Raw genomic sequence first — 12,598 nt, 5'->3', positions numbered from 1 at the left:
CGCATCACAGACATACATTAGATTTTAATGTATATCCAAATAGAAAAACGTTATTTTACATCATAATAATATTTCACAATATTACATTTTTTTCCTGTATTTTCGATCAAATAAATGCAGCCTTGATGAGCAGAAGAAGAAACTCCTGTAAAAAAACATTAAAAATCGTTCTGATTCTTTTTTCTAAAAAGAAAAACTCGCCTGTTGTAAATGTGTATTTTGCGTGCGATTCTAAAATTGGGCAAAAATAAAGAGTGCAACAATGCATCTAAGACCATTCTTTTTCTAAAAGCGAGGGGGTCAGTAACAACAAAAACCTGTAACAACATTACAATCAAAAGCGGCCGGCTGTGTCTGGCGCTGACGCGATCATGATTGGCCGTGTGGAAGACCCCGTGAGATGCCCCTGAAACTCCCGAAGGCAGGCGGTTGTTGTCTTTCATTCATTCGCAGCTCGCAGACCGCGAGGTTTACACGCTTTGGACGTCGTCCCGACCGCTCCTTTTGAAAGGGTACGTATTAAATCTCTTATTTATTTTCAAGCTGGCTTTAGAAATGTTTGTTCTCTGCAAAAAAAGAAAGAAAAAAAAAACCCAGGAAAACAGAAATAGGTGTAATTGGTTTTTAGGCACAGTTGAACAGGATTAACAAACACTAAACGGATTGGCGGGCTCGTGTGGCGCGTGTTTCGTTGTAACTTATAACACACGCCAAGTTTTAGTAAGTTTATGCAGTCCACGCCCTTCTCAAAGAAACGTTGTTTTTTAATATACCGCAAATATTGCAATTATTTTAAAATACATTTTTGGGGGTTTTGAAACAAAGGTCCCAAACATTTTGTTTAAAACCGTTCAAACGATGTTTTACACAAAGCAAAGGTGTTTCGCTGCGTCTTTGTTAGCTATTTTTATTTATGTTTTATCGATTAAAGCTCTTCGCAGTGTAAACAACCGAACCGTGTTTTCACGCGCTCGGGGATTTAAAAGGGCGCGAATCGCGCGCTGTGTTCGTGTTCCGGTTCGCACTGGAGCTGCGGGGTATCCGTAGAAACCGCCGTTCGCCTTTGAGCTTTCTCTTTTAAAGCTCCGCCGCAGCACAGCGAACCTCCGACGGCCTGCATATCTACTAATTTAAGGTATTAATATCCAATTGTTTAAACGGACACGCCGCGATTTAAATATTTTTGGTTTGTAACCGACATTGTGTCGGGTTTGAATTCGCGCGAGGTCGGGCCTAGCGCGTGTTGTAAACAAACGGGAAGCCGGTCGTTCCGCGCACTCCTCCATTACACTCCCTGGAAAGTTAATTTTGCACTTCACTTTTACCAAACGGCCGCCTAGTCAATTATTTAAAGTTTCTTTCCTTTCACCTGATATCGTGTTTGTTAATCTATTGTGTTTATCGCGCGACTCTTTGCATGCAGTTTTGCAGTGAGGCAGAATGAGTGATTCCGGCAAGGACACAGTGGCTCCTAAAGAGAAAGACGGAGCGGAGAAGAGAGGACGCGGAAGACCACGAAAACACCCACAGGTAGTGCACTGCTTTATATGGGGCGCTGTGGTATTAAATGGACCGGTGTGTTTCACATTGATGAGATCGAAACACTGCCCTTAGCTTGTATTTTGGGTTAAAACGATGCCTGCAAGTGTGTTTTGTGCTTTTTATTTTTTGGGGGGTCTTGCACATGGGCTGAGGACATCCAAACCATTTTTTGAGTGTGCTACTTAATCTCGTAAAGCGCTTAACTGGTAGGCTATGTTAAGATCTTTGTTTTGGTGCATCTTCAACTCAGTTGCACACGCTTTACTTGTGCAATGGTCATCTGTAGTGGCAGAATGACCAAGGCCTGTAACATGATCTCTTTAAACCAGCAGTAACCCACTTACTGTTTCAGCTGCGCACTGATTGGCCGCTGGGAAATTCCAGCATCTGATTGGTTCATCCCGCTGTCAATCATTAGGGCCTCAAGAGTGCATTGGGTTTAAAGTTTCTATTACTTGCTTGCTCATGTAATCAGAGCCTTTGAGTAGTAATCCATGGCCACCATCATACAGCAAGATGGATTACTTATCACTATCTTAGCTTCTTATATATAACACACACACTCTGAGTTTAACAATGTTTTAAGCATTTGTAAGTAATTCATGTTCATTTTTATACAAGTGGGCAACAGCCATATGTAACATGCTTAAATAGCTAACTTTCAGTATATTTCAGGCCTTTGTCTAGGCATGCACAAGGCAATAGCTCAAGTGGATTCTCAGTTTGAGCTTTTGTAGGTGGTTAGTTTCAGAAATTAGGATGTAACTGCTTTTTCAGTAAAGGGTTTTTTATTATATATATATATATATATATATATATATATATATATACACACACACACATTTCCAGGCTCTGTTTGGTATTGTGTAGTTGTAAAACTGTCAAATGACTGAAAGACTATAAATGTTAACAAGTGTGCTGTTCTTTTGCACACTCTTCTTTCAAAGTCAAATGACGTAGATGTTAGTCTACACTGACGTAAACTTGGTTTCCTGTCCTTGAGATGCACAGCAGACTTGATATGCATTATTTACTGTTGGCTCACACAATCCACTTGCATAGATCTGACAGGAAGTATTCTTTACACTGACCCTGAGCTGCTCCTTTAACTGGTATAACACTGATAGTTGGTCTGCAGTGTATATGATTCTCTTTTGGCAACCAATGACTGCATGCCACCTGTTGGTCTAAAAGTAGCAACCACTTGTGTTAACTATGAACGGCAGATGCTTTAAGTTATCCATCAGTATATGGTAACCAACAGTGGACTCTTGCTTGTGTACAGATATTTTTATTTATTTATTTTTTCTGGTTGTTTACCCTTTTCAATCTATAGCAGGAGGCAAGTGGATCTCCTTCACCGAAGAGGCCTAGAGGAAGACCAAAGGGCAGCAAGAACAAGCCAAGCTCCACGGCATCTAGGGGCAAAGTGAGTAGAAATGTTTCAGTGGTTTTGTGCACCGCTACCACCTCTACGATATTACCATCAACGACGAGAAACCGACAAACCTGTATCTGTCTCCCGGCCCTCTATTACCAATTGAAGTTCTTTGTTGGCATCCATGGTTCCATAACAAACTTAACATCCACAGAACCTTTTTATTGCACAAAAACTTCTTTATAGAGGTTGTCACATAAACCAAAAAAAAAAGAGGTGGTTCTTTGGGGAGCCTAAAATGTGGTTCTATGGAATGACCGTAAACCCAACTTTTGGAACCTTTAATTTTGGGAATGTAATTGGGCCTAATTTGTTAGGGTTTTTTTCCCATAAGTGTAAGCATGCCTGTTTACAATCAATTTCTTGGCTCCTCATCTTTGGTGCATCTTATGATCTGAACAGTCTTGTTTTTTCGTTAGAGCCTGCAGATAAAACCAGTTGCTCAATTCCGGTTGAATCTTTTGACTTCCTGCTAGCTTCCTGTGGCGTAGCAGGCGCTGTGTGTTGCAGGTGCACAGGCTGCAGTGCTGTCTCTGAGATGATAACCCCACCCCCTGCTTCTTCCCTTCTTTCCCCTCCATCTATTGTCATGACGACAGCTGACCCATCCAACCCCCCCCCCACATATGCACACCACCTCTCCCTTTGTTTGTGTGTGCATGCGCGTCTCGCCCGCTTGTACCAGCTGTCTCTCAGCTCCAGACCAGGTGGCCGGCGAACTGAAGTGCACTGCGTGCTGCTCATGTCCGTTTCCAACATAATAGCCAATGAACTCTCTGCCCCTGGGCCGCCTGCCAGCACGAGCCCAACATCGCCCTCTGGTGCTCAACTGCACGCAGAGCACCTTGTTTATTCTCTCTTTCTCTTTCAGAAAACAGCAACGGCTTCGGCACCTGCAGGGATGAAACGCAGAGGACGGCCCAAGAAAGCAGTGAGTTTTCATTTGTTTTCCGTTTGGTGCATTTCGTGTGCCATTTATAGTGAAAACCGCAAGGCTGAACGGGTGTTTGTGTGGTGGGAAGTTGCCACGGGCAACAACAAAAACATTTGGCTGCTTCTCACCAGGGATTTCTTGCAGTTCTTTCTCCCCCTTCGTTTCTCCTGTAGGTCTTGTTTATAAGAACAGATCAAATATCTTGAAGCCTTTTATTTTGATGTTAAGTCAGGCATGTAATCCGGCAGAGCCCAGTGCCGCCCCCCGTTTCCTCGACAGCTCACTGTGTAGTCATCAGCCCCGTGTCTTTGTGCTGCATTCCTCTCACATGAGGCACGGTTCTGGCGCTGGAGTTTAGTTTTCCTCATTCAAACATGTCCGCAGGAATCCAGCGAGTTGAGTCACACAAACCTCTGGCTTTGAGTCACACTACTAGTTATCGTGGCCATGCCGGGACGTTTCCTCCACTTACTCATTCACACGAAGCAGACAGGAGGCAAAATGTTAAAATGCCTTTGTGACTCATGTTTAATGGCTTAGGAGAGGAGTGTTACCACAAGTGTCCCTTTTGAGCATTTCCACAAAGTGTTGGAGTTTGCATCAGCCTCGCTGTGACCCATAGTTGCCTAGAAGACTGTTTTAAGTTATTGGTGCAAGTTGTGAGTCAGCAAGTCGGTGACTCTCTGATGGTGTTTAGTATCTTAAATTTTTTTTTTTTCCTCAGATTTGAGATAATAGACAGCAGTTGTCACACTTCACCTCAAAAAGTAAAGAAAAACAAATTGCACATACAAAGAAGCCTATTGTCAGGATAGGGCCATATTTAATTTGACACGAATGAAATTGAGGCTGAGAGGGACTGAAGTACAGTGCGTTTATAGGTTGTAGTGTTTAATATACTGATTGCTCAGCTGACGAAATGTCTTTAAGTAGGCAAAACCTCCATGACACGGTTTTGAAAGTTGTGAAAATGACATGATCTAGGAGTGTGTGCCATTGTAAGGATTGAGTCTGTCCCTCACAACCTCGTTTTCATCCACATGAAATTCAATATGGCATCTAACCCGATTAAAGTCTGTTGCATTCTGTTATAATTTGCATGCTGTAATGCAAATGTTAATGTTATTCTCTCATCTGACCGTTTGTTGCTGTCTGTCTCTTCAGGAGAAGGAGGAGCAGCCATCTAAGTCCTCTGAGGAAGAAGAAGAGGAGGAGGAAGAGGAACAGTAACTAGCAACATGTGCTACCTCACAATCCAACGTTATTTCTTCCTGTTGACCAGAGCTGGACTGACCCTCCCCATTCCCCCTCTTCCTCTTACACTAGTGCCACCCTCACCCTCCAATTCACCTTTACGCTCTAGCGCCCCCTAGCGTCAGGGAGGCTTGCACACTTCATGCGCCTTCTCTGTGTAACACCACTGGAAAAAGACTCAAAATACTGTATGTCCATTCGTGGATGCATGCACACGTGTATGTCTCGCACTCAATGGCTAATTGGTCGAAAGTGTCTGTCATTATACTGGACAAAGATATGCTCTGATGGCGGCTTGACACAAAGCGATTTGCGAAATACTGAAGTTTTCTCTTTTCGCAAGCAACCGTTTCAGGCCTAGAGAATTCAAGTTTATTTTTACAAGTCTAAATCTAAAATATGGTAGGTTGTGTGAAATTCATGTTGTGTACTGGACAAAGGTGATCTGACCTACTCGTTGTTTTTACTTGGGTTGTGTGTGCGTGTGTGTGTGGGAACTCTCTGTCTCCGGTTAAACTTTTTTAGCTACTCCGTGATTCAAGCTAGAAATAAAATGAGCGTATTTTTTGAGTGACTAATCTAGAGGACTTTTAACTTGTAATCAACATATCATTGAATGCTTTGTCATGAAACATTTTTGACTTTTTTTTTTGTTGTTGTTGTTGTTGTTTTGTTTGTTTATAATGCCCTCCGCGGACTCGCCACCATCATGATTTCACTGATTCCTGCAATAAATTCACTGGCACGCAATGCTACGTAGTCAGTTTCTGCCCGTTCTCAGTGTAGGTCAGCTTACTGGATGTGCTAAGGAGCAGTTAGCTTTTCTGGCTGTGTTCAAAATGTTGTTTTTGGAGGACGATGATTGGTATTAATTTTGGAAATTACAATTTTTTTTTTTTTTTTTTTTTTTTTTTTTTAAACCACCTACTGGTCCTTGTTCCAAAAAGGGCACCACAAGTGATTTGACACCAGCAGTGCATTTAATTTTATCAGCCCCAAATCTGTGAACTATACATGCAAACATTAATCACTTTTTTTTTTTTTTTTACTAGAAAATGCTACTTCATTCCATTCCCAGCTGTGTCACTTCTGTCCCATTACAGTCCACTCAGACAGCTTTTGCTTGATGTGTTTTGAGATTTTTTGTTTTGTTTTCTTCATGGTTTTTTTTTTCTTTCTTTTTTTTTTGACGTGTTAAATTCCATGTCAGGGAACGCTGATTGGTCCAGTGACTGGGTCTCCTCTCAGAACTTAATGCTGCTACAAACATGGTTTATTAAACCCGGAATACTGCAACCAGGTCAGTTCTACTCTGGACTTGACCGTCACGTTCATACCTCACTTTGCAACAGCCTATGACGGATTACTCTTCTCTTTCCTGACGATGTTCAACTGGTCTCAGTGCAGCCTTTGGCAAGCGTGTTTGTTTTGTTTCTTTCCAAGTGCAGTGTCGGATTCATTTACAGCTGTCTCCGGTGTGGGTTTTTCGTTGCTCCTTTTTGTTTTGTTTTCTACTGATTTTGCTTACAGCAGTGTGCATCAATGAACAGAAACTGTTTTTCATATAGAAACGTCTGGACACACCACAGGAATGACTGCATTGGGTCAGAGAGATGCGAAACATATTCACAGACTGTGGTAGAGATATAGGTTTGTGTGTTTTTGGTTATTTCTCTATACATGTGTTTGGTGCACTGAATTTACTTTTTGATTTGTTATATCATGGACAAAATGATTTAGTGTGGCACCTGAAGGTTAGGGCTCTCTTTGTTTTGTTTTTTTTTGTTTTGTTTGTTTTCTTCCCTCTTTCTGTTTGTAATGAACTATATCCTGCTAGTTGCTTCGCCCTGAGCCCCTGAATAGTAGATCATGATGGTACTATGGCTGTTTGACGCAGTGGTTTTTAACATGCCCCCTCGATGTACTGATGTCTTGGTTTTATGTGCCCGTGCCCACAACTGGTTTGGGATCAGTCTTTTCAATGTGTACACTCTGCATTTTCTATTGTGGACTGCAGGAATTTATATTCAAAATGGTAATAAAGTTAAGGATTCGTACATATTTTTGTGTGGCTGTATTTCTTTAAATTATTAATTGGCATTGGGCGAATGGCAGGAGCTGCTGCACTCATATCTGAGAGCATGAAAATATTTAATTGTTTAGCTGTCTGAAATGAATGGCCTGTAGTTTGCCTAACAGTCTGTTAAAATGCAGTAAATCTGGTTCTGCACTGCGCATATATATATATACAGTGGTGTGAAAAAGTGTTGACCCCTTCCTGATTATATATATATATATATGCAGGAGAATGTCTCCTACCCTAAATTATAAATAGTAGTTTGCTTGGGGTAATCAGTTTTGCTGGGCTAACTAAAGGCTATTGGCTAGTTAAGTGTTACTGCACCCAAAAATTAGAACTTATTTACTCACTATAACCAAACAGTTCTGGTTACCCTTGACTGCCACTGTGTGGGCAAAACAGATGTTTCTCAAAATATCTTCTGCAGAACATAGAAGATATTTAGAAAAATGCCCTGTTTTTTGTCTGTACCATTAAATTCATAAGGTTCCAATGTAGATAAGGGTCTGTAACAGCACGAGGCTGAGTAAATGCTGGTTTCATGTTGGGGTACCCCTTAGTTTAGCACTCTCTCATTCTGGCATGAAGCTGAAATCTAATGCAGACGTTCTCGTGACACTTCCAGTGCTGAGGAAACGAATGAGGAGGACAAACTAGCTTGCATAGAGAATGAAAAATAAAAGACGGTCTCTTGAGTGACGGTTTAGCACGATAACCCAGTTTGGTTTTGGTTGAGCACATCACATTCATGCACACTCGGTAAAATGAACAGCTCTCACGAGGATTTAATAGCACAGAACATCAGCAGAAAACATACAGCTAAAATAAATAAAAACTAACACGGTGGCGAATCCTGCTTGAGTCTTGCTATTCAGAGAGTAAAGCTGTGCTTCAGACCAGAGGGGAATAATATGATCCCAACGCTCGAGTCTTCAGTCTCCTGTAGATTTCTCCTGTCACTAAAGCTCATCTAGACTCAGAAAATCAGTAACTTTTTGCTCAGAATTGTCCATCTTGTGACTGCAATGCGGGACGATGAGATGGTATATGGAGTGACTAGTTATTGACCAGGTCCACAGATTGTGCAGAAGTTCAAGCAGGCTTTTTCATGCATCAGGATCCTTTGAGAGCAGGTGTCTGCGCTGCTGATACGTCCTCATCCAACCCCGGACCACCTGGACATGCACAAAAGAAAAGCTTCTCATATCTTGATATGGTTTATTACAGCGATGAAAGAGTTTATCACAAAGGCTCATTGCAACACGTAAATATGTGGAAATGTGAAAACATTCAATGCTCCCATTTCTTAAATATACTTTTCGCACTAGAATTAAAAATAGTATACTTTCTACAGTCCTAAAATTAACTAAAATACTGCAATGAATATAATATTAATCGCTCTTCCTCTTTTATCTTATTGTGGAAATTCTCGTGCATTCATAAACTTTACCTGAGGAGGTTATGCAACAATGACCAAAATCTTGGATGTTATGATTTAGGTCGTATGATACATATATTTACAGCTATATTTTGAATTGATCCAAATAATAGTACAGATATATCACATGGTTCATGAGTGTTTGTGGTTTACATGGGGGGGAAAAATAAGAAAAAACGGAGGTGGTTGTCAATGCAAATGTTTATAAGAGCTTGCTTTCTGCATGGGTCACATGGTAGACATTTCCCTGTTGTTTTGTTTCATTTTGTTATAAAGTTTTAGTATTTTGTATATAGTTGACCACATTCTGACAAATGCCATATACAGGTGCATCTCAATAAATTAGAATGTCGTGGACTGAAGTAGTTTAAGTCTTTGGTTCTTTTAATTGTGATGATTTTGGCTCACATTTAACAAAAACCCACCAATTCACTATCTCAACAAAGGAGTAATGATGCTGAACATTCAGCTTTAACATCACAGGAATACATTACATTTCAAAATATATTAAAGAAATCAGTTATTAGAAATATATATTTTTTTTTTTTTTTTTTTTTTTTTTTTATGAAGTCTTTTATGCTCAATAAGGCTGCATTTGTTTGATCAAAAATAGAGTAAATACTGCAATATTGTAAAATATTATTGCAAATTAAATAAACGTTTTCTACGTGAAAATGTTTTACATTCAAAATAATTATTTTTATTCCTTTAGTAATTTCAGCATCATTACTGCAGTCTTCAGTGTCACATGATCTTCAGAAATCACTGAAGAAACACAAATGTCTTTGCTGTCCCTTTTGATCAATTTAATCTGTCCTTGCTGAATATGAACATTAATATCAGTGGAGTACAGACTGACATTTGCTTTCAGTATGTGCAGTGGGAGTCAACAATAGATATCAGTGTTTTTCATCTCATAACAGGATGGATTACCCTTGTGTCTTCCTCTTTCCAGAGAATGTCCTGCTCCGCCTCGTTCAGCTCTTCGGTCGGGTCATACGTGTAAACCGGAAGCAGCTGATGCCGCAGTCTGTCAATCCTGAAAGTGCACAGACAGTTTTATTTCCTTCATCATACACTTATATGGACATCTACTTCTGTGTTTCAAAGAAGAAATCCTTACGGGTTTACTCACGCTAGAGTGAACTAAACTAATGGTCAAAGGTTTGGAATAGTTAGGAGTTTTTAATGTATTGGAAAGAAGTCTCTTCTGCCCACCAAGGCTGCATTTATTAAAAACAGTAATATTGTGAAATATTACTACAATTTTCAACTGTGTCTAACGTGATGTATTTCTGTGATGGGGCGCAGTCTTCAGTGTCACATGATTCTTCAGAAATCAATCTAATATTCTGCTGCTCAAGAAACATTGCTGATTACTATCAATGCTGAAAACAGCTGTGCTGCTGAATATTGATAATAATAAGGACCATTATTAATACTTGAGCATTGATCTGAAGGATCATGTGACACTGAAGACTGGAGTAATGATGCTGAAAATACAGCGCTGCATCGTAGGAATACATTACAGTTTACAACATATTCACATAGAAAACAGTTGTTATAATATTTGACAATGTTACTATTTTACTGTATTTTTTGATCGAATAAATGCAGCCTTGGTGAGCAGAAGAGACTTCTCTCCAAACACTCGTAATTAATTATTCCAAACATTTGATATGTTAGAGCTGGCGTATGTTTATTTACCTCCGTCTCCTCCTTATGTACATCACCTACAGTATAAAACAAGAAGACACATTAGCATTTTACTACAGGAACACAATACATGTGTGCATAACAAGACACATTCATAAACGAATAAAGGCCTTTTGTCTGGATGTGTACTGCTCAGTCAAATTACTCCGTCGTGCGAGTTCACATTCTTCCCCACAGGCTAGCACAGCTAGAAACACGCTGAAGAGACATGCGTGCTACCACTGCTTTCACACGCCAGCACCTACCACTGCTGCAGCAGTCCCGAGGGCCGTGATGAGGAAGAAGGGGAGCAGCACGTAGCTGAGGGCCGCGTCTCCGCTGATGGTGTGAGGGGGCTGCGTGGTGCCGTTCATGCTGTAACACACTCAGACCGGCATCTGTTTACTGCTCATCTTCTGCACGCATGTGACTCCCACATGGTCTCTCGGCCCTCACTAGTGACTGTCAGGTCCAAGAGCATACAGTTATTTACGGATGGGGACGCAGGCAGGATATATAGAGTTGATCTGTTTTATTTCAAACTTGTTTGCACTCGATCTACTTGATCAGTCAAATGTACTTTGTCTTGGACAGATAGATTATTTGCTTGGGGGTATAGGTACATTGCCTTTTACAACACCTTTTAACTGCAGCGGGTGACGCTCACAAAACAGGTTCAGGTCACTTCGAAATCAGAAGGAAAAAAGTTATTTATCATTTTCGTTGTTTATAAAACTTCTTTACGATAACCCCCCTCTCTTATCTTCTAATGTTTGGATTATTATTTTATTTATTTGTACTTTCGTTTACTCGCATTACTGTAATGCGGCGATGTTTTAAAACGTACATTGAATTAGCATTTAAATCAAAGCCATACGAAAAACAACCATAGCATAGTTTTGCAATTTTGAGTAATATATTATTGCTATAATAAGCGTTTTTAGCATTTAATGAGAATGTTGTATATTATGATTATACAATGTGTTTGAGGATATACCGCGGTATTGAATCACGTACCGCGGTTTAGAAATATCATATTCATAATCATATTGTACATCACAGCAGCATGTTTTTTTTCTAAAGCGGTTGACATGGCACAACGGGACTGTCATCAGTCATTTAATATACAAATGCAAACCGCACAACTTATATTTATAATAGGGAAATATAACATTTAATTCAAAACGTCCAGCAAAGGGCTAATATAAAAAGCGTCATGACTCAGCGGAAGAAAACAAAACGCATTCAGTGGCATTATCTGCTACCATTTGTTTTCGTGCATTGTTTTACTGTGGTGATCATCGATAACAGCATCAGTGCCATAAAGATAATTATAATAATAACACCGTGATGTCTGCGGATTCATGACCAGCCAAACCTCACTAGCGAGCCGTTAAAGCAAACCCACCTGATTCAGTCAAGAGAGCCGGACGAGTGTCCCTTCGCTGTAAGAGCCTCCAAATCCAGTTATTATAACACAAGTCACGCGTCTGTCTGTCAGTGTTTACGGGAAGTATGGAAGGCGGACGGGGCCAAATGTCTTTAAACGGAACGCGTGAAATGCGACCGCGTCAACACGCACAATTTGCCCGCGTTAACGCGGCAATTTTGAACGCGTTTCTTTTGTACGTGTAGACACGCACGTTTTGGCCGCGTTTATTTGGTTCGTGTAAAGACGCACAGTTTGACCGCATTAAGACCAAAATTTCAACGCACACATTCTGGCCATGTTAAGGTGGCAATTCTGAACTTGTAATATTTTTTAAGGCATTAAAATCTATTTACCCTCATATTAATACTTTCTTTAGTTTATGGTGTCAATAAGTAGGCCTAATGTTGTAGCTAGTAAATTAATAAATGTAATGAGATGTAAAGAGTTTTGTTGTTTATTTTCTTTTTATAGGTTACTCTTAGCCTACTCCCAGGTCCATGTACCTTCAGGTCATTTGAAAAGAAATTAAGCTAGATTTTTCTCTTTTTTCATGGGTTAAAAATTAGAATATGCTTTAATATTTTAATATATATTTTTTATGCTTTAATATTTGTTTTGAATGTGTGAGTGGCTCTGAAACACCTTGTACACATGTACGCCCCTTCAGTTCATAATTCCAAAGTATAGACTATAATTGGGCCTTAAGACATTGCAGTAGACTAATTATTATTGTGAAAACGTAAGTAGGCCTAAAGTTTTATTATAAATTATTAATAAAAATAAAT

The 12,598-nt window shown here is 40.0% G+C and overlaps 2 protein-coding genes across 8 annotated transcripts; one reads left to right on the top strand and one right to left on the bottom strand.

Annotated features, from left to right (window-relative positions):
- The first annotated feature begins 399 nt into the window (after nt 1-399).
- Nucleotides 400-7,225, top strand: LOC107738790 (high mobility group protein HMG-I/HMG-Y-like). Of its 6 annotated transcripts, none has more exons than XM_016550638.1 (5): nt 400-512; nt 1,432-1,530; nt 2,879-2,971; nt 3,852-3,911; nt 5,079-7,225. In XM_016550638.1, exons 2-5 carry the CDS (start codon nt 1,441-1,443, stop codon nt 5,142-5,144), a joined length of 309 nt encoding a protein of 102 aa, XP_016406124.1. In that variant the 5' UTR covers nt 400-512; nt 1,432-1,440; the 3' UTR covers nt 5,145-7,225. The 6 variants fall into 6 exon arrangements, with proteins under 6 accessions (XP_016406124.1, XP_016406128.1, XP_016406123.1 ...); XM_016550642.1 differs by having other exon boundaries at nt 1,424-1,530; nt 2,882-2,971; XM_016550637.1 differs by having other exon boundaries at nt 1,424-1,530.
- Nucleotides 7,226-7,467: 242 nt separating this feature from the next.
- LOC107738791 (uncharacterized protein C3orf18-like) lies at nt 7,468-11,914 on the bottom strand. 2 transcript variants are annotated; one of them, XM_016550645.1, is made up of 6 exons: nt 11,790-11,914; nt 11,022-11,065; nt 10,648-10,843; nt 10,394-10,419; nt 9,620-9,725; nt 7,468-8,423 (listed from the first exon to the last, which is right to left on the bottom strand). In XM_016550645.1, exons 3-6 carry the CDS (start codon nt 10,753-10,755, stop codon nt 8,355-8,357), a joined length of 309 nt encoding a protein of 102 aa, XP_016406131.1. In that variant the 5' UTR covers nt 10,756-10,843; nt 11,022-11,065; nt 11,790-11,914; the 3' UTR covers nt 7,468-8,354. The 2 variants fall into 2 exon arrangements, with proteins under 2 accessions (XP_016406131.1, XP_016406130.1); XM_016550644.1 differs by lacking the exon at nt 11,022-11,065.
- Nucleotides 11,915-12,598: the final 684 nt, after the last annotated feature.

This window comes from Sinocyclocheilus rhinocerous, unplaced genomic scaffold (genome assembly GCF_001515625.1).
Source record: "Sinocyclocheilus rhinocerous isolate Xijiao unplaced genomic scaffold, SAMN03320098_v1.1 scaffold4723, whole genome shotgun sequence".
Classification (NCBI taxonomy): Eukaryota; Metazoa; Chordata; class Actinopteri; order Cypriniformes; family Cyprinidae; genus Sinocyclocheilus; species Sinocyclocheilus rhinocerous.
The sequence above is the reverse complement of the archived record's forward strand: the minus strand, read 5'-3'. Positions and strand labels throughout refer to the sequence as shown.

Coding starts and splice junctions, on each gene's coding strand:
- LOC107738791 (XM_016550645.1), bottom strand. CDS start 10,755: ATGAACGGCACCACGCAGCCCCCTCACACCATCAGCGGAGACGCGGCC. Junction 10,420..10,647: donor TCGGGACTGCTGCAGCAGTG/GTAGGTGCTGGC, acceptor TTTATACTGTAG/GTGATGTACATAAGGAGGAG. Junction 9,726..10,393: donor TACATAAGGAGGAGACGGAG/GTAAATAAACAT, acceptor GTGCACTTTCAG/GATTGACAGACTGCGGCATC.
- LOC107738790 (XM_016550638.1), top strand. CDS start 1,441: ATGAGTGATTCCGGCAAGGACACAGTGGCTCCTAAAGAGAAAGACGGA. Junction 1,531..2,878: donor GACCACGAAAACACCCACAG/GTAGTGCACTGC, acceptor TTCAATCTATAG/CAGGAGGCAAGTGGATCTCC. Junction 3,912..5,078: donor GAGGACGGCCCAAGAAAGCA/GTGAGTTTTCAT, acceptor CTGTCTCTTCAG/GAGAAGGAGGAGCAGCCATC.